The sequence below is a fragment of the Dipodomys spectabilis genome, unplaced genomic scaffold, assembly GCF_019054845.1.
Source record: "Dipodomys spectabilis isolate Male_0828 unplaced genomic scaffold, ASM1905484v1 ptg000083l, whole genome shotgun sequence".
In the NCBI taxonomy this organism is placed as follows: Eukaryota; Metazoa; Chordata; class Mammalia; order Rodentia; family Heteromyidae; genus Dipodomys; species Dipodomys spectabilis.
In genome coordinates, this window is record NW_024870760.1 from 1813505 (window position 1) to 1835812 (window position 22308).

The 22308-nt window shown below is 39.5% G+C and overlaps 1 protein-coding gene across 1 annotated transcript in view; it reads right to left on the reverse strand.

Annotated features, from left to right (window-relative positions):
* Piezo2 (piezo type mechanosensitive ion channel component 2) overlaps window positions 1-22308 on the reverse strand; it is a 275550-nt gene that overhangs the window by 114630 nt on the left and 138612 nt on the right. The window contains exons 7-12 of the mRNA XM_042683691.1: window positions 16359-16521; window positions 13703-13822; window positions 12527-12592; window positions 5995-6130; window positions 4898-5043; window positions 457-687 (exon numbers count right to left, since the gene is read on the reverse strand). Coding sequence (XP_042539625.1) covers window positions 457-687; window positions 4898-5043; window positions 5995-6130; window positions 12527-12592; window positions 13703-13822; window positions 16359-16521 — 862 coding nt within the window. The remainder of the gene's footprint in view (window positions 1-456; window positions 688-4897; window positions 5044-5994; window positions 6131-12526; window positions 12593-13702; window positions 13823-16358; window positions 16522-22308) is intronic.

Consider the following 22308-nt stretch of genomic DNA (forward strand, 5'->3'; position numbering starts at 1 on the left):
TTCATATCCATTTCAAATTATCCATAATATAAGTGTAATAATAAGCCTGTTTTACAAATTGATAATCTATCACTAACCCCTTGGCATATTTTACATTGCATTTTTTGGATTTCTATTTCTATTCATTTTTCTACATTTTTACACATCTAATTGCTAATATACTAATATACACTTTATAAAAATAATTCATATTACAATACCTTGAGAGGAAAGCATTGTCATTTTAACTAAAAGTTAAAAGCATGGTGTAGTACATATTCATACTTAGATTAAGGAGACTTCTGAGCAATGAGAATTATTCCTGAAAGCCTGGTGTCTGCTCATTTGTGCAAAGCAATAAATATTTGGAAGCTAGTTTTTCAAAGTTGTGCTGGATAAGATTATTGTGATTAATATGGTTTGGTTGTTATTGTTTTTCTGTGTGTTACTTGGTTTCTTGTTTTCCTACAAACATACCTTTGATGCAAGTTCTCCTGGTTCTTTCTTTTCTAGAAATCCTGGTACCTTTTTAATTTCAGGAAGTTCAAAACTCCATATGTACTGTAACACCAACAACAGATTTGCATAAACCACCATGAAAGGGGAGCTGATCATGGCATATTTTCTTCTGTTGCGAATCATCCAAAGAGTACATGACCAAATCAACAGCACAAAAGTCAACCAGCTGTGGTAGGTGATGCTCCAAGCCTCCAGGGAGAAAAATCAAAGAAAACAGGGTAATTATCAATTTGATGTACAGTTCTCATTTCTGCTAAGTTCAAAGTTATCTAAAAAGTAAACAACATGGGCTGGGAAGGTAGCTCAGTGATAAAATGCTTGCCTTGCATGCATGAGGCCCTGGGTTTGATTCCTCAGCACTACATAAGCAGAAAAAGCCGGAAGTGGTGCTGTGGCTCAAGTGGTAGAGTGCTAGTCTTGAGCTAAAGATCTGAGGGACAGAGCCCAGGCCGAATTTAGGCCCCATGACCGACAAAAAAAAAAAAAAAGCAAAAAAGAGAAAAAGAGTAAACAACAATAACAGGTTAACTAGGAAAAGGACAGAGTTCAGAAGGAAAGGTAGAGAGACTCCAGGCTGTAGAATAGGGGAGGGAAAAGAGATGGATTTTGTTGAGGATGACACTAGCTTTGTACTTCCTGTAGCCAGATGCTTAGGACTCATGCCCATAATCTTAGCTATGCAAGAGACTAAGATATGAGGATCAAGATTTGAAGAGAGCCTGGGCAGAAACATCCATGAGATTCTTATTTCCAAATAATCACCAAAACTCCAGAAGTGAAGCTACAATTGAAGTGGTAAAGTGCCAACCTTGACTGAAAAAGCTAAAGGACAGTATCAAGAACCTGAGTTCAAGTTCCACAACCAGCACAAAACAAAACAAACAACAAAAACAAAAACAAACAAGTGTAAGTGACTTTTCCCTTCTTTTCCACAAACAGTTTGGAGTCAGCAATTATTTATACATAATGAATGTGAGCTATTTCCGGGCTAAGAAACAGAAGCTTTGAGAATCGCAGGAGTAAGTATACAAGTTGGAGAGAAAAACATGATCGAAATTAAGAAACTTACGCACACACACACTCTTTCTTACACAGGATGAGTTAATAAAGGTGAGTGCCAGTGGTTCACACCTGTAATCTTGGCTACTCAGGAGGCTGATATCTGAGGATTGTGATTTGAAGCCAGCCTAAGCAGGAAAGTTCTTGAGACTCTTATCTCCAATTAACCAGCAAAACGCTGGAAGTGGAGTTGTGGCTCAGGTGGTTGAGCACCAGCATTGAGTGGAAAAAAGCTAAGAGACTAAGGGACAGTACCAAGGCCCCAAGTTCAAGTCCCAGGACCAGCACACACACACACACACACACACACACACACACACACACACACACACAAAGTGCTGTCAGGAAAATTCTATATTTTTTTCCCCTTCACATTAAGCTTTCAAAGAATCAGCAATGTATTGCAATGACAGCTACAAATACAAATACAATCACTAAGGTGAATTCATGAATCTTATGAAATAGGAAACCTGTTATCTGTTACTGTAGTCTCTACTATCATCTTATTTTGGGAAAAGGCCTTTAAAACATTTTGTAGATAATGTTGAAGGCTTACTGAGGTCAAACACAATTCTGAATATTATGCACTATCAAGAAACAGTTCTAAATTCCAGAACATTTTAATAGCCTGCTTTATGTACTAGACAGGAATGAAGTGAATGAATTCAGCATGGGACCACAAATATTTTTCTCAGCAATTTGCAAATTTGCCTTAAAGAAGAACTGGCTTTTAAAGCAATACATTCTTTAACATTATTGATTAAATTACATAATCATTATATAGGAAATTAAAACTGCTTTTACTTAAGTTAGAGACATAACGACAACTTCCAAATTATTTTCCTGAAAGTATTATTCTTTATAAACAATGTTTATCAAACATTAGGTAATATTTAGAGTGGGTACATAAAAAGAAAACACTGAATGATTCATATTCAATAATGTATTTAATGACTTGATCTCAGTAGGAAGGAGAGTTAAGTTTGTCATATTCTTTGGAGCATTTAGGAAAATTTTCAAAAAGATGAGATTCCAACAGACTTTTATCCTCCCTCACATTGTTCTTTTTTGGCAGGGTGAGGAGAGCAGTGGAAGAACAGTGGATAATGAGGATTTGTAAGGAAATTTAAGGTTTTTTAAAAAATGTTTTTAATATATATTTTTATTGTAAAGATACTGTACAGAGGGGTTACAGTTACATGAGTAAGGTAATGAGTATATTTCCTATTGAGCATTGCTAGGAAATTTAAGTTTTATCTACCTGTAGTTTATGGTAGTTGGGAAGTAAAATCTGAGCTATGTGGTTTCCTACCTTTGATTTCAGAGCTGTCTGATAAGTTGGCACACTCATGTATTTTCGAATAAATACAAAATCATAGTAAACAGGCTTGGCTATCTGAAGCCTCTACTTTCGTCTGATTAAAATGCCTGCTGCAATATAGGCAAGTGTCCTTGGAGGGCAGGCTCCTCTACACCAGGGGCTGCTTAAGACTCAATAACATCAGCCAGGATCATGTCTGTTTTTGGGTGGGGCCCCAAACCGGGACTCTTCAATACTGACACTTTTGATCATTGGCTAGCACTCTACCAACTCTACCACATCCCCCAAATCAAGGTTTGATTTTTTTTTCTTTTCTTCCTTGTTTTTTTATGGGGTAGGGGAAGGGGCATATGACATCTGACTCTACCAACTGAGCCATGCCTCTAACACCAAAGATCATATCTTGAATGAAAAACTGTGCTGGTTTTATTACAGACTTTCCTTTCTATTAAGTAAAAAAATTGTATTCCATCTAATTTGTTTCAAACCCTACTTCCTTAGAGAGAAAGAAAAAAAATAAGTATATAATGCTTTAAGTTCAAAATAAGAATAAACAAATCGTTTAAATAGGGATACAGGTGGATCCATTGCAACAATGAGATGTACAAGTCGTTATGTGGATAAACGAACTTTACAACTTTTGGGGGGGGGAGGAGGTTTGGGTGAGGGGGTAGGGGGAGGATGGGAAGGGATGGGAAGGGGAAACAAAGGAGGAGGCTACAATGCTTGATAAGAAATGTACTCATTATCTTGTCCATGTAATTGTAACCCCTCTGTACAGTATTTTCAAAATAAAAAAAAGAAAAAAAGAATTATAAATAAAATTTATACCATAATATTTAAGCACAGATTTGGAGGAAGATCCAGAAGTTTGGAGGAAGATATATAAGGAAAAAATTTCAGTAAGTAATCAGAACACAGAATTAATTCTATTTAAACAACAGAGTTGTAGATGAATGCTGGTGGCTCACACCTGTAATCATAACTACTCATGAGGCTGAGATCTGTGCACTGAAGTTCAAAACTAGTATAGGCTTACCTCAAATTAGCCACCAAAAAGCTGGAAGTGGAGCTGTAGCTAAAGTGTTAGAGTGTTAGCTTTGAGCACAAAAACTCAGGGACAGTGCACAGGCCCTGAGTTCAAGCCACACACACACACACACACACACACACACACAGAGTTGGGGATCTCGAGATGAGCACTTTTAATTTCAGGAACTTGTTTCCACCTTCTGTCCCATATGGCAGTGTTCTTACTATAATCTGGAGCTAAGTCATGTACAGCTTTATCCAGGAAGTATCTGTGTTGAGTGGTTCCTGAGTAAGTTGTGTCTACATATTTTTTCCTAGAGTTAAAATATTTTCATTTTGTATCACCAAGGTGTCCCTGGAATCTCAGCACTGACAACAGAATTTGGAGATGTTATGTTAAAAATAAGAGTATTGTGTTTTTCAAAAACAAATAAGATCTCTCAAGAATTTGTATTTAGGAAAGGAAAAGATTAGAACTTCCTTTATCTTCTATTTGAGAGTCAAAGAACTGTTATCAGAGTTGTAATTTGGAGCAGAAACAGCATAAATAGAGAGTTCACAGTTGGGACCATGATAGTTTGATTCGTGTTGGTAAAGAGCAATTCCAGGTAAGATGAGTGATAGTAATGAAAGCAGCTATGTCAAGTGTGAATGTCATTAATACCTTATAGAAAAGGTTTCTTGGCCTTAAGCTGGAAAACTAAGGACAAGCGGACCTGATAAGCTAATTTGAGAAAAATGTATTAATATTTAAAAAGAGAAGGAGTTGAAGAGCATATTACTTTGCAGTCTATAGCATAAAAATCCCATGAAAAATAAATATAACCAACTATTGTCTGCCAAGCCATGGGCAAGATTGAGCTCTTTATGCTGGCTATTAGAGGTCAGGCCTGTGGGTCTTGGAGCCACTGGGCCCTGTGTACCATTTTTCAGGGCTGTAGTAGGTGCAGTTCATGTCTACTAGATAATGGGGGCAGATATACCTACCATCATTGCGATGAGGGCACAAATGTAACTTTGTTTCATGATAAATTGGAACACAGAGACCATGGCATGAACTTTGACACTTCTTTTTTCTTCCTGGCTCCTTTCCTCTCCAAATTCTTCTTTGTCTTCTTCTTCCTCTTTCTTTTCTAGACAGATAAATACCTTAAATAGTTATTCATGCAAATGTGTGATGTCTGTATAAATGGCCTAGGCAATGTAGCATGATCTGGTTTGGGCATAGCCTATAAATTCAGATTTTAGGAATAACTGACACTTATAATGCCTCCAGAATTCAAATAGAAGCAACAAGTTCTGCTTAATGAGGGTCACAATATACAGAACGCAGAAATTTCCATTTGAGAGAGTGTGAAAGGCATCCTCTAAGATGGTCTTCAGAGCTCTATTTGCTGGTTTTCGTATCTTCTGGACATCCTTCTCTGAGTGTAATGGAGCTTCTAAGTAGCATGTAGGAGGCAGAAATTAGCCACAAACCACTGACATCATTGAAATAGCAACTAATAGAAATATTAGTATACAGCTAGCTAGCTAGGTAAATTCACACACACACACACACACACACACACACACACACACACACACACACGTAGGTTTCACGTTGTTAAAAAGTAAACATGTTGCCTGTTACCTTAGCTACTCAGAAGGCTAAGATCTGAGGATTAAGGGTCAAAGTCAGATCAAGTAGACAAATTCAAGGGACTCTTATCTCCAGTTAACCACCACAAAAGCTAGAAGTTGAGGTGTAGCTCAAGTGATAGGAAATCAGCCTTGAGTAGAAAAGAAAAGGGATAGCACCTAGGCTCTGAGTTCAAGCCCTAGTACCAACACCAAAACAAACAAACAAACAAACAAACGAACGAATGAATGAATGAACGAATGAATAAACTGCAGTATTGGTACTAAGAATAGGCAAAAGTTAAGGAAATGAGTTTAGCTCGGCTGGCCTGAGACATAAAGAACATTTGCATACCTGTAATTCTAAAGAATCAAATAAACAACAAACAGGAAAGATGCCATGCCTGTGGATGAGAGGGAAATAGAGCCCTGGGTAAATTCTCCTCCCCTGGCAGGTACATTACCTGAGGACTCTGATGTCTCCCACCGGTACTGGGGGGTGGAATACAGTTCGGTCTTGGCAGGGCCGTTCTCTATGGGTAGGCTGGGATGTATGGTGTGGTAGTCCACAGGATTGCCATTCACCGTCACCAGCAGGCCCTAGAAAGGAAGCCAGGGAACAGGACACTTGAGCAAACAACTGTGGGCTATCTACATTGCATAAGTCCCTCCCCATGCTCCAGAAATAGCTCAAGTGATGAAGATTAAATGGAAGCTAAACAATTATCCAAATATTCTACCCATATAATTCTCTCTAAAATTATGTAGGTTATTATAATTTTTTTTGCCAGTATCAGGTACTAAATACCTGCCAGTACTAAAGACCTGGAGCTTGCTTTGCTGGTGTTCTATGATTTGAGCCATGCCCCCAGCCTAGTTTTAGTACTGGATATTTTGGAAATGTCTTGTGAAATTTTCTTCACAGGCTGGCTTCCAACCTTGGTCCTCCAGATCTCAGCCTGCTAAGTAACCAGAAATACATGCACGAGCACTGGATCTGTCCCTACAATTCTGATTTCTCCTGAATGATGGCAATAAGATGCACACCTGGTCTTGTAGCATTTCTACTATGCAGAATACTCTCTGCCTCACTATACAGTGTGAACTTGGGGAATGGCCTACAGTGACATTCATGCTTTCTCCAGCCTCAGCTGTCTGCACTGAACACCTCCTACCTGTAAGGTCCTCCAAACCTTCCTGGTCCTCCTATCCCTCCATTTCCACATCTCCACTTCTGAGGTCTGAACTCAGGTCTTGGGCACTGTTCCTCTTTCACTCAAGGCTAGCACTCTACCACTTGAGCCACAGCTCCACTTCTGGCTTTTTGGTGGTTACTTAGAGAAGTTTCTTGTGTGCTCGGTTTGACTTCGACCTTGGATCCTCAGATCTCAGCCTCCTGAGTAGCCAGGATTACAGGCATGCAAATTTTCTTTAGGTCTCAGGACAGACTCCATCTAGGATCTCTGCCTAACTGCTAGGTCCAGTCCACTGAATGAAGATACCTGGGATTTTCCCTTTGGTCTCTTGGACATTTATGTATTTTGATACTAACATGTACATAAGTGCATACATGCAAGACTTCCTATTTAATTTATGTAATTATTAGCACAGTCACAGTACAAAATACATAAAACAGTTCTACAGGCTGTTTCAAGTATATTTTGCATGTTATACTTAATGATACACCAGGCATCATTTCTGCAAAAAAATGTAATTGAAACGCACTGGAAATTTAGATTGTTAAATCAGACTCATAGGTGTTCATTACATTTGTCACTTTCAAGTCACTTACATAAGAATAAATGAAAGTCTAAGGAAATACTAACATCAGATGGTTTGTAGTCATCTTGGGTCATGGATAAAAGCTGCAAAAAGCAATGCAGGACAGTACGTTATTAGGTAAGCAAAGAGCATTTGAAGGTTGCTATACATCTATAAACTGTACTATCCACACACGCCAGCTGAATCCATGCTGAGGTTAATACTGCCATGCAAACGCAAAATGTTATTGCAAATTCAATAACACCACTGGAGGCTTCAGTTCACTGTAATCACTTCCCAGCTTCAGAATTTACCTTTAGCTATCACAGCAAATAAAGCACCATAAGCCACATAGTTATCAAGTTGCTGCATTTTCCAAGGATTTGTTCTATAGGATAAGCATTTTGCTTTTATGTTCCTAGACATCTATTAGACATGAGCAGGATTCCAAAAGCACTCACTTTTCAAGACATAAAGGTTTCTTAGTAGGATAAATGACTTATACTGTAGTCTAGAATATATTTGTGTGAGTGTGCATGTGTGTGTGTGTGTATGTGCGTGGGAGAGCGTGTGTGTGTGTGTGTGTGTGTGTGTGTGTGTGTATGCCAGCTCAGAGTCTTCTGCTCTTGCTTGGCTTTTTCAATTAAGGCTGGCACTCTACCACTTGAACCATTCCTCCACTCCTGGCGTTTCTTGCTGGTTAATTGGAGATAAGAGTCTCTTGGAATTGTCTGCCTAGGCTAGCTTCGAACTGCAATCCTCAGATCTCAGGAATGAACTACCATCACCTGATTTAATATTATTTTACATATTTTACATTTAAGATAATTTACATATTGTTCACCACAAAATAATTCTTATATGACTGTGCTTTTTTAAACTATTTTAATACAAGGTTGTTTGGGCCTCCCTAAGTCATAATTAACACAAAAAGTATTTCTGTAACATTTGGAGATGAGACTCATTTAACATTCTTAAAAACCACTCAGGGCCCTAAAAAGTCTTTCTTTATGGGGAGATTATCTACCACACCAGGAAACTAAAAGAGGCATTTAAAAATGTTATGGATTGATTAATTCATTGAAAACAAAATCCTATTGCCATGTATTGGTGACTTATACTTGTAATCCTAACTACTCAGGAGGCTAAAATCTGAGGAACATGATTGGAAGTCAGCTGGGGCAGAAAAGTCAATGAGACACTTACCTCCAATTAATCATCAAAAGGCTAGAAGTGAGGCTATGGCTTAAATGGTAGAGCAATGGCCTTGAGTAAAAAAGCTAAGGGACAGAATCCAGGCCCCTGAGTTCAAGTGTGTGTGTGTGTGTGTGTGTGTGTGTGTGTGTGTGTGTGTGTGTGTGTGTGTGTGTACGTGCGTTGCGTGTGCGCGCACACACAGAAATAAAATCCTATTATATGTTATAATAAATTAATCATATATATATTCTTAAAAAAAAACAAATAATAGGGTATGGGGGAGGGAAAGACGGAGAAAAATGAGGGAGAGAGTAACAAGATTGACAAGAAATGTACTCACTATCTTACCTATGTAACTGGAATCCCTCTGTATATCAATAAAATTAAAATTAAAAAAACAAAATACTGGAAAAGGTGTTATGTTTTATACTTTTACATGTTTCCTTAGAGTTAAGCTTAAAGAAGGCAACTGGATTCCCATATCTGTGCTTTGATCTGCTACAATGCACTGTTTTGATAACATATGTAAAGAATGCCTTGTTTCTATGAGAATGCATTTAGAAACAGAAGGATGTGTTAATCTTCTATCCTGACCATTATGAGTAGTCCTTGCTACTTCAGCAAACTCTGATAATAGGAGTTTTGTAAAGGGGAGGTGCAGGTAGAATTGGAGACTCTACTGGAGCAGTTCCCATCATCTGTTACAGTAAAATTACTGATCTCTTTTGCATCTCGAATGAATCTTTTACCTGTGCATTGTGTTTTCAGGAGATGATGGTTTCCAAGTTGTTAGTTGGCTGAGCTACACAGTTACACCACTATTGACTGACACCTTTTATTACATAATATTTATTAATTTAGTTTGAGAGTATTGGGGTTTGAACTTAGGGTTCTGCACTTGCTAGGCAGGTGCTCTACCATTTGGGCCATGCATTTAGCCCTTCTTTGCTTCAATTTCTGAATAGAGTTTCACATTTATACATGGGCTGACCTGGATGGTGATTCACTTGTTTACCATTTCCCATATGACAGATGGAGGCCACCATGCCCAGCTTTTATTGTCTAAGACAGAGTCTCTCAAAGTTTTTGCTTGAGCTGGTCTTAAATCATAATCCTGATCTCAGGTTCCCAGGTGGCTAGGAAGGAATAAGCCACCTTGCCTACCCCCATTATGTAATGTTTTAAATGCATATTGATATTTAAATATCATGCAACATTATACAAGCACATTTATTTACCAAAAAGTCATTTAAGAAGAGCTCATCAGAAGTGTTTAAATGTTAGGAAGTTTTCAGAGTTTCAATGATAGATACAAGGTTTCTAAAATTCTGATTAAACTCAAATTTTTAAACTTTGTAATTTCATGCAATACTAATCTGTTGCTTTCCTCAAACTGATGGACTTGCTTCATTTATCTTCAAGTAATTATTGCTAAATACTCAGATCAGAAGAACGACATTTTTGTCTATTGACTGATCCTTTAACAAAAGTAGTAGCTGAGGACACACAGCACAGGTGCTCAGCTGACAGGGCCCTTACTGCGTCCCAGCAGACAGACTCTGCTGCGGACAGCTGACAGACTGCAGAGGTAGTATGCTATGCTGACATCTTTTTGTTACATGGAATAATAAAGTAACATCCTGTAGTTCAAGGCTGACTATTTGCATGGCTTAACCATGGGATACACTGAGAGAAGTTCATTGCTAGGCAATTTCCATTTTGTGGCATGGCCTGCCAGTCTTCGAAGCTCCATGGCATAAATTGGGCTACAATCCTGCACTGCACCTACTCTACAGAAGGCTTTAGCAGATGCTACACAATGTAGCATCTGCTACATTGTGCATCAGCCATAGAAAAGATACAATAAGAATGTGCTAGAAAGACAGAATGGGGTCCACCTGTAAAGGATACCTTACACTGGTACTGTGAGCGAGGAAGGGAGTTACGAGGAAGGAAGTGAGTTATGAGTAACTATAATGGTGGAGGAGGACATTACTATACTTACCTTATACCTACCTTAGACTTAGATCACTCTCCATCTGTCTGTCTGTCTGTCTGTCTGTCTACCTATATCATCTATCTATTGTGCTAGTAACTGGAGCTTGAACTCAGGGCCTTGCACTCTCAGTTGGCTTTTCCACTCAAGGCTAGCCCTCTGCAGAGCCACACTTCTGGCTTTTCAGTGTTAACTAGAGATAAGAGTTTCACAACATTCCTGCCTGGGCTAGCATTGAGTCACAATCCTCAGATCTGTTCAGCAAGGTTGTTCTTAAGTGGAAGCAGGTTTGCTTTTGCTTTCTGTGTATGCTTGGCAGTGAAGGGTTCTACGTATGATCATCATTGCGTGGCTTGAGTTGGCCAGCCCAGCCTTGATTTATGATGCTTAGGCATCCAGTTTTACACACCATGGCAAAGATTTCTTTCCTCCTTCTCTTCCTTCCTCACTTCCTTCCTTCTCCTACCCACTCTGAGGTGGGTTTTATACTCAAGGCCTTGCACTTGCTAGATAGATGCTTGACCACTTGAGCCATGTCCAAAGCCCTTTGGCTTTAGTTAATTTTTGCAGGGGGGTCTCAGTTTTTAAAACTAATTTATTATTATAAAGGTGATATACAGAGCAATTATACTTAAACAAGTCAGGGAATTCCTTTCATACAGCATCTTCTATTCTCACATTCTCTCCCAGGCCCTCCCTCCCATCTCCATTCATGAGTTGCATAGTTCACTTTCATCAGTGTCCAGTGAAATGCATTGCTGCACTTTTTCACCTTTTACCCCTTGAGTTCTGTACCCTCCCCCAACCCTCCTGATGATATACACATGAGAGATGTGTAAATCATTTTCTATAAAAAAGAGAGATTTATTATGTCCATATCTTAGAGTTAATTATATATACATACATACATATGTATATATCTTTATATAAATATAAAAAGGCATGTAGGTATTGTGCCTTTGTGTTATTCTCCTCTTGTTCTCACTGTGTGTGAGTATCTAGAATCCTGTATAATTTATCATAACCCAGTGTATTTTAGATATAACTTCCACTTATTAGAGAGAATATTAGCCATTTATCCTTCTGAGTTTGGCTTACCTCACTTAACATTGTTTGTTCTAGTTTCATCCATTTCCCTGCAAATAGCATTATTTTATTCTTTCTAATGGCTGTTTAAAATTCCATTGTATATAGGTACCACATTTGTTTGATCTACTTATCTATTGTGGGACATCAGAGCTGTTTCCATATCTTGGCTATTGTGAATAGTGCAGCAAGAAACATGGATGTGCTCATGATGTTCAGGGTAGATGCCCAGGAGTGGCATGGCTAGGTCATAGGGAAGATCTATGTTTAATTTTTTGAGGAGCATTCAAACTGTTGTCCAGAGTGGTTGTACTAGTTTACATTCTTACCATCAGTGCAGTAGGGTCCTCTCTCCATGCGTCTTGGTCAACATTTGTTGTTGTTTGAACTCACATTGGCCAATCTTACTGGGGGGGGGGGTGAGATGGGACCTCAGCATTGTTTTGATTTGCATTTTATTTATGGCCAATCATGATGAACATTTCCCCATGTGTTTCTTTGCCATTCTTCTGAAAAGTCTCTCCTTAGCTCCCTTGTCCATTTAGAGATTAGTTTATTAGGTTTGGTAGAAGTTAGTTTCTTGAGCTCCTTGCATACATTGGATATTAGACCTTTGTAGGCTATATTGCTGGTAAATATCTTCTCCCAGTCTGTTGGCTGTATTTTTAGTTTAGTAACTATGTCTTTAGTGGTGCAGAAAATATTTATTTTGATGTAGTACCACTTGGCAACTCTCTCTCCTATCCATTATACCCGAGACTCTTCAAGAATTTTCTACCTATAAGTTCTAATGTTTCAACTACTTTCTCAAATATTTTATTTCTCAAATATTCACCCAGGACTGGCTTTTTCTTACCCCAATCTTCCTACCTATGCCTCCAGTAGGATTACAGGCACACACCCACCTAGATTTTAAGTATTAAAACAGAGTTCATTGTAGTCTTGAGGATTCCTACCAGGAGTTCATGATCCCAGAGCTTTATGGGCTTCACTGGATAGATCGGGCTACCCTTGGCTGCTACCTAATATCAAATGGACTAAATCTGACAGCCTAAAACCTGGGGCGATGAGATAAAAGTGCCCCCACAAGCTGTTAAATGTCACATCTACCCCATGATTCTGTCCTTCATCATGGTGGCTCATTTATTTCTCATCCACTCTCAATCTAGGACAGTCATGCTGATGCTAGGGCTTGTGTATCTTAGAGAAACCTACCAATCACCAAGTGAATCTAATAATCAGCTGTTGGATTCTCTATGCTGGGAGCCCCTCACTGAGACCAGCAAGAATGTGAACATGACTTGTCCTCATAGCACTACAAGAGGCCATTTGAACACACAGGGTGGCCAATGAATGATCAAGAAGGTATAGAAACATTGTTGTTAGATGTTGCAGACCTTACAGGTCTTACTGGAAAATTTCAGCCTGACTCCACACACTGACAGGTCCAGAATCTGTTCAGCAGGACCTTGGCTCTCCCCTAAATGGTTGTTGATTACTATGGAAGGGGCTCAACACAGCAAACACACTTGCTGAAACATATTTCAACTCTGTGATTTTCATCTGCTGTCCACATATTGCTGTCCTATTTATTAATTTATGCCTGTGCTGGGATTTGAGAGCCTTGAGCTTACTTGACTTGCTTCCTTATGGCTGGTACCCTACCACTTGAATCAGGCCTCCAACTTGGCTTTTTGCTGATTAATTGGACATAAGGGACTCACAGACTCACAGCTTGGGCTGACTTCAAACTGCAGTCCTCTGGATTTCAGCCTGCTGAGAAACTAAGATTACAATTGTGAGCTATCAATCTTGGCTTGCTTGTTTAAGTATTGTTTGTTTCAAATATGTGATATAAATAAATTAAGAAGATTCTTTTAGGATTAAGAGACTTCTGTAGAAGCATGGACATACAAAATCACATTTGTCCAGGGTTTGGCTGGCCATGGTGCTGCTTTTAGAAGCAAGTCATTCTTTTTTGATGTGATGTTATGGCACCTAGCTGACTAAATCAAACTGTGTCCATATATCAGCAGCATGGGCTGATGTATTATTACAAAACACACACTCAACAGTAAAATACCAATATAGCAACATAAACTATAGATAGAGCACTTGGCTCCTGGGCTTACTTTTCTCTCATCAGTTGGGTAATGGGCTGCATACCACAGGCTCCGCCTCCTTTCTGCTGTGTTCTGATTAGAGCTGCAAGCCAGGGCTTGGTCCTCTTCCTTTGTCTTGTCATCCTCTACCTGAAACACAGAATCACAAGAACAACTCTGCTTCCCAAAGCTCATCCATCAGCAGACATTAGGGGACACCATGAGCCTGGTTTATATTACACACTGTCCTGTACTTGAGATGGACCCTGATTCTTGCAAGGCCCTATATATTATAGCATATGCCTTATGTTAAGTATCTGTGTCTCCCTGTACATTCTGAGTAGCACTAGAAAACAGTTATGAAAATCATTTAGTATGAACACATTTTGTATGTGTGTGCCAAACTGAGGCTTGAACTCAAGTCCTTGTGCTTTAAGCCCAACTTCCAGCCTTTTCCTGATTAATTGGAAATAAGAGTCTCTTTAATCTTCCTGCTTGGGCTGGCAGAAAAATCAGATCCTTTGATCTGAACCGCCTGGGTAGCTAGGATTACAGGTTGAGCCATTGATGTCCAGTAGTGTTTGATAGACTTTTACCTCAACTTGTATTTTTTCATTAAATGTTCTAAGGCATCTGGGATCAAGATCATATTATATTTTCACATTGCCTCAGGAAGAAAGCCTACTTCCAGCCTACTTATGAGTGTAGATGAGCTGAAATACTGAAGCTGATGTAATGCCGGTTCCATGGACCCTTAAGAGAACTCTGTAATACAGCTGAAGCCCATGTGGCTGCAGTTCAGATTGCTTTCCTGGTTCTGTCTGCTTGACATTGTTCCCCAGACACCTCAGGACTGGGACACCAGAGTATCTCACAGACCTGGAGGGAACAGCAGGATCTCACCAAACTACTGCTCCATCTGATGCCCAGGGAGAGCTAAAGACCCTAAGAATTTTTCCAGGCTGCCTTCATTTCTGTCATGTATAAAACAGTATTCAAAATTTCACTGTGCATGTCAATTCCTTATGTGTACATTTTAATCTATAGATACATATCATAGGTATGTTTGTTGAGAAAGCAAGCATAACGAAAACTTTAAAGGATTTTTTTTTTTTACCAAGAATGGGAAATTCCATGAGCACCTGAGAAAATGCCAAAGCAAGATGACCTTAAAGAGTACTTGTTATTATTAGCTATCTGTGGTGACCCCTCAACGAAGATGACCCATCATCAAGGATGGGGTCTGTGGCCTATTCCTGCTAGTTGCCACTGTCCTCCATGCCTGTTCATGTAGTAGGGAAAAAGAACACAGGAGAGGGAAGACACATCCTTGTTTCTGAGTGGCACACCTGCCAGGCCTACATGGGGGCATGGTTTTCTCTTGTAGGATATGCCAATTTATCAACTGCAGGCTTTGTCTTGCTACCTTAACGCCTACATTACTATGGGACACAGAGAGCCACCTGACTGCAAAATGGATTTGTGGATCTGGTACAGTCTATGGTGTTAAGCCAAGAAAGTGGAAAAGTAGGAAACTACTCCAGGCTAGAAATGATACCCGAGGAGAGATTGTATTCAGCCAAGTGCTGATGTGAACTGTGCCCCCTGCAGGCAATGGGTGAAAAAGCACAATTCTCTCTGTAGTTTCAACTTTGTTCCTTCACATGCCAATGAGGTACCTTACCACTGAGCTCCTCATTGCCATTTAGAAGAAATAAAAGACTGAGCTGTTTACTACTGAAAGGGAAGAGAGAGAAGCTTCACAGGCTTTGGTGACCCTCCCCTCCCCAAAAGCTCCAAATCCTTGTTGAGAAGGCTGTAGGGAGGGAACATCCTTATCTCTCTGCCTTGCAGGTAGGCATAGACACCCGCAAACCTGGCCTTGCCCTACAGCATCCTTGAGGTCTGAGAGCTCTGGACAAGATTTGGAAACTCCAATCACCATGGTAATAGGGGTTGCATGGTTTCTAAAAACTAAGCTTTGTTGTCAAATTAGGCTATAAACTGGTTTGTACCATTGAGTATGAGATTTCCAAAAATTCTGTCACACCTTATTTTTCTCATCTATATAATAGCTATAATACTTGTACTTTAGAGTGATTTAGCATATTGAGGTAATGTATATAAACAACTTAGCATAACACTTGGCACCTAGAAAGTGCTCAGTACAAATGAAGCTACCCTCCTCACGATCCACTCTCAGAGTGTACATAGGGAGTTAGTAAAGGAAAGCTGGTCTTTCATATTCAACCCTCTTTGCAAGGTATATGAGCATGCACACATGTATGCATGTACACATGCATCTGCACCAGTAGTAGGGTTTGAACTCAGGTTCTGGGCTTTGTCTCTTAACATTTTTTGTTCAAGGTTGGCACTCTGCCACTTGAGCCACAGTTCTACTTCTGGCTGATTAATTGGAGACAAGAATCTCACATGCTTTTTCTGCTTAAGCTGGCTTCAAACCACGATCCTCTTATCTCAGCCTCTTGAGTAGTTAGGATTAGAATTAGAAGCATGAGCTACCAGGGTGTACCTTTGCATAATTATGATACTATCACTAGCATGTGAGCATTAGGTGGCACTATAGTATGGACTAGTCAGTAGGCTAGAGGAATTAAACTTTGCACCTGGAGATTTCAGGTTGGTTACTTAGCAGACAAGATCACAGAAAGCATTTGAGCCTTACAAGGGGTTCTTGTAGCCAGATGCGGATCAGTGTGGCCAGCGTGTAGTACATCACCAGCAGGAGGATGGGGTTGGCATGGTGATACCAGGACAGATCCGGGTTCACTATGATCTTCCAAGTGCTGGAGCAGTCTGTTTGGATCACTGACTTGATGCCAAACAACCTGTTAGCAAACAAAGAGAATGCTTGAAAGCCGCTACAAACTCTATAATTCATGTTAGCCTACATCACTGTGTAACACATGCAGATATTTGCAATATGTATGTAGTATACACATCCTTGTCACATGTGTGCATATATTCAACACTAACACCCACATTAGCCAAGTGAACTTTAATATTGGTTCAAAAATTCAGTTTCTGCACCCCAGGCACTGGTGACTCATGACTGTAATCCTAGCTACTCAGGAAGTTGAGATCTGAGGATCACAGTTCAAAGGCAGCCTTGAGCAGAAAATCCTGTGAGATTCATCTTCAATTAACCACAAAAAAGCAGGAAGTGGAGCTGTGGCTCAAGTGAGAGTTTCTGCCTTGAGTGGAAAAGCTAAGGGACAGCACTCAGGCCCTAAGTTCAAGCCTCAGTACCAGTACAACAACTTCCCAAATTAGTTTCTACCAATTTTATTTTTAGAAATTTATATTTTAGTCACCACTAGCCCCATTAAATGCCTGCATTTTGAAACTCCAAGTATGTGGTAACATGTTACTAAGTCCAACTAAATGAGAAAATATTTTGTTTTCGGCTGGACTCAGCATTAGCTCTTCAGCTAGTGTTGATTTTATGGAGCAAATGTTGAAACTAGACATAGTTCTACAGCTGAGCCGTAACAGGCAAATATTATATAGTAAAATTCATGTAAGATGTTTTTCTGTTAAATTTTATGTATGGGCAATTTGATTTTTTCCCTAAGTTTTGTCCTTCATCATTTGAAAGATTAATTTGTTAAATTTTGAAATGGTTTGCTTTCAATACTGATTTATGCTATGTAATTAGAATACTTCTGATTACATTGTTGGGAACTGTATAAAATATGATTGATGTATAAAAATCTATAAATGTATAAAGTAAGATGAATTAAGAGATTCACTTGGGTGCTGGTGACTCATGTCTATAATCTGATCTACTACTCACGAGGCTGAGATCTGAGGATTAAGGTTCAAAGCCAAGCTGGGCAGATAGGTCTGTGAAACTCTCATCTCAAATTAACCACCAAAAAGTTGGAAGTGGTGCTGTGGCTCAAGAGGCAGATTGCCAGTCTTGAATAACAAAGATTAAGGAGAATGTGAGGCCCTGAGTTTAAACCTTAGTACAAGCATGTGTGTGTACATACCTACCCCCCACACAATGCACACACACACACACACACACACACACACACACACACACACACACACTCACTCCACTCTCTCTCTCTCTCTAAAGGAAAATTCACAATAATTTTTCATAGTTGTTTGTAAGTTGAACTCTGTACCCCCTGAACTTTTTTTTGACATTTCTATGTAAGCACTGAAGAATGAGACCTACATTTTGTACAAGGAGTGGACCTCACAAAAATGTAAAGAAGCTATAGAATTGTCCTCTACAAAGAATTCTCTCTCTGTGTTTCTATTTGTATCTTGTCTCTCTCTGTATCTTTCTCTCTTAAGACACTACAAATTGTAGAATGAATTTGTATTTAAGAAGGGAAATTTATACTTGAACTTTCATATTGTTTGTGATGTTACAAGTCTAGGTCCCTGTAGTGTTAAATACTTGGTCATTTATTTTCTAGGGTGGGTTGCATTTACAGGGAAAAGTGACCATTATCCTGTGGCCCTTACAAACTTCCTCCCACGCATGCCGTGTGATCATGTGATGTGATGAGCTAGCTTGATGGAAGCAAGGGCCAGGAGGTGTTTTCCCAGTGAGTATGAAAGGTGGGCATAGGGATAAGATGTCAGGAAGAATGCACAATTTGGGGCAGTTAGTCCACAAAAAGTAGATGAGTAGATGAGAGGAGAGAAACCTTGGGGGATTGGTGTGATTTTTGTTCATATCATGAGCCTGAGTAGGAGAAGAGAGTCAAAGGTTAGAAATAGATGGAAGATAATTTTCCCTATGTATTAACAAACCTTATTCTATCTTGACAATACCAACATGATTGCTAATATGTTTGCATTTAGTGTCTAGCATTCAAACTGATTTAATAAAAATGGAGTCAGCCTTCTTATCTATGAATCCATGTCTATGAATCAAACCAACATAAACATTTCAGGAACAAATTGTCTCTACTGAACATGTACAAATTTTTCCTTTTAATGAATATCTAAATAATACAATCTAACATTTATCTACATGCCATCTATCTCATATTAGTTATAAGAAATAATCTAGGGGTAGGCCTAAAGAAACATAGGTCCCATGGTTTCCCTTATTTGCAATAACTAGTATATGTTTGAGACAAGCAGAAACGGTCAGATAAGTTGATGTTAGGTGAAATGAACCCCAAGATAAGGATTCAAATGTTTTTTCCCTCTTGAGATTGTCTCTAACACATTTATAAGATGATTTCTTTGTTGCTTTGTATATCCCTCCCCCACGATATAACCCCTGCTTTCACTGTATTTGATGCTGGTATACTTTGTGGAGGGGAAGGGAAAAAACAAATTGTTTAAATAGGAATACAGGTGGACCCATTGCAACAATGAGATGTACAAGACGTTATGTCGAAAAAACGAACTTTACAACTCTGGCCGAGGGGGTGGGGGGATCAGGAAGTGGGGAAAGGGGAAGCAGGGGGGGGGGAGATGGGAAGGGGAATCAAAGGAGGAGGCAACAATGCTTGATAAGAAATGTACTCATTACCTTGCCCATGTAATTGTAACCCATCTGTACAGCATTTTCACAATAAAAAAGAAAGAAAGAAAGAAAGAATCTAGAGATGATTTCAAGTGGGATGTTCTATGCAAATAGATGGTCATTTTTATAAAAGGAACTTGAGTACCCAGATGCTCATATTCACAGAGGGTCCCAGAAATATTCTACTCTGTCCCCCGAGGGACAACAACTGCATCTGTAAGTTTTTTAAACTTATTTTTTTATTGCTATTGTAAAGGTGATGTACAGAAGGGTTAAAGTTACATAAGTCTGGTAGTAAGTACATTTCTTATATCTGTAATTTAAAACCCTATCCAATCGCCAAAATGGCTTTGAATAACTATCTGAATCTCTCCATGAAAATGCATCTTAGAATTTGGGCAATGGTTGCCCATGCTTGTAATCCTAGCTACTCAGATGTCTGAGATCTGAGGATCAAGGTTCAAAGGCAGCCTTGGCAGGAAAGTCCATAAGACTCTTATCTCCAATTAACTTTCAAAAAGCTTGAAGTGGAGCTGTGGCTCAAGTGGTAGAGTGCTGGCTTTGAGCATAAAAACATCAGGGACAGAGTCCAAGCCCTAGGACCAGCACACATTTGAAAAAAGGGGGGGGGGGTGGTTCCCTGGTTAAGGACTGTATGATGACAAAACTGATCTACTGCTTATTTGGAAACAAAAAAAGATACATCTTTATTTATGCTTTTGTAACAGCCCTTTCATGTTTTTGATCCAAGGCCCAGTTTCATGGACAGTTTCTGTGGGAATATTTGATGATTGGCTTACCATCTCTGATTATTCCTCCCCCTAGGCTAAATGCTCCCGGGCTGTATTTCTGGACTCTGTGAGGCCTTGTGGACCACTAAAAGGCACCTCCACTCCACCGAGCTCTTCCATTGCTGTTTCTATCCTCCGAGAGCGAATGCTGATGATGAATTGGCAGGACATTTGTTTCTACTTGGCCAAGTTAGCAGATTTACACAACCTCCACCTGTTTCTAGCTTTTGTCCAGATCACATCTGCCTGGCCTCTGCAGGATCCCAGCCGTTTGCAAGAAATACAAATATTGAAACCAACATCACACTTTAAAGGTACTTTTAATTGTGGTAAAATATGTTTAACATTGAAATGGACAATTTTAACCCTTTGAACTGTATAGTTCAGTGGTATATTCAGTATTCCAATATCCAGAACTTTTTCATTTTGCAAAACTGAAACTGTAACCCCTTAAACATTTCCCCATCCAACCTACTGATCCCTCCAAAACCATCTTTGTACTAATGGGTCTCTATGAACTCAGCTGAGTATCTTACATACAATACCTTATGTAAGGGGGATCATACACCACTGGTGTCTTCGTGACTGATTTATGACATAGTTCATGTATGTTTCATACCAAGTATCAGAATTTCCCTTCATTTAAGGCTGAATAATATTCACTTGCATGTATATAACATGTTTGGATTCTTTTTTATTCATTCAATCATTGATAGCCCCATCTATCTCTTTATTTTTTTATACAAGGTCTCACTACGTTGCTTAGGCTGGCCTTGGGTATGTGATCCTCCTGCCTCAGCTCCTCAAATACTGGGACTACAGATGTGTACCATGATGCTTAGCACAGCACTTCTACTTTGACTATTGTGAATAATGATACTATGAACATGGTTGTACAAGTATCTCCTTGATATTTAATTCTTTTTATTTGTCAGTTGTGGGGCTTGAACTCTGGGCTTGGGTGCTGTCCCTGCGCTATTCATTTCAAGGTGAGCGCTCTACCACTTGAGCCACAGCGCCACTTCCAGTTTTCGAGTGATTTATTGGCGATAAGAGTCTCATGGACTTTCCTGCCCAGGCTGGCTTTGAACCCCGATCCTCAGATCTCAGCCTCCTGAGCAGCTAGGATTACAGACGTGAGCCACCGGCGCCCAGCTATTTAATTCTTTTAAAAAGAATTTTTTTAATCAAGCTGGGCGCCAGTGGCTCATGCTTGTAATCCTAGCCACATAGGAGGCTGAGATCTGAGGATTGCAGTTCAAAGCCAGCCTGGGCAGAAAAGTCCGTGAGACTCTTATCTCCAATAAACCACTAAAAAACCAAAAGTGGCGCTGTGGCTCAAGTGGTAGAGCGCTCACCTTAAGCTGAAGAGCTCTGGGACAGCACTCAGGCCCAGAGTTCAAATTCCACGACCGACATAAAAAACCAAAACAACAACAAAAAATTCTTTTAACCAGAAGTGGGTTTGCTGAATCATATAGTGATTGTAATTTTACTTTTTGAGGAACACCACCATACTGTTTTCCATAGTGGTTGCAGCATTTTACTTCCTACCAGAAGAACTGATTTCCAATATCAGTACACACTTCCTTGCACATCCTGCCTATACCTGTGACTGTAGTTTTTTAAGGGTAACAATTCTGATAAGTGCAAAGTGAGACACCATTCCTTCTCAAGTGCTCAGAGCTCTTTTTGCCCTGGCCCTCTGACAGGGGTGGGCTATTTCTAAATTAAGTGAGCACTGCCTGTTTAGAATGTAGTGTGCATTAAGATGATAATTCTCCTACCTCCAGGAAATAGGCTCCTTCCTGTTACTAGAAAGTACTATCCAAAGATAACATCTTTTGCTTTTTTCCCCCCAGTCCTAGGGCTTGAACTAAGGGACTTAATGATGTCCCTGAGCTTTTGTGCTCAAGGCTAGTACTCTACCACAGCTCCTTTCAGCTTTTTGGTGGTTTATTGGGGATAAAAATTTCCTGGACTCAGGCCCAGAGTTCAAGCCCCATGACCGACAAAAATAAATAAATAAATAAATAAGTTTCCTGGACTTTCCTGTCCGAGCTAGTTTTGAATCTCGATCCCCAGATTGCAGCCTTCTGAGTAACTAGTATTACAGGTATGAGTCATGGGTGCCTGGTAATTTTTAGCCTTACAGTTTTCAATGAAATAAAATTAAGTTCTGTGTAACTAAAAGGAGAAAGAAAAGGAAAGGTGGATGTGTCTTAGGAAATCTTAGTGTTTGAGATATAGGTGGTAAGTGAAACCAGATTTGGAAGACTCAGAAGAGACTTGTTTATTGATGTTCAGATTTGCTGAGTCAA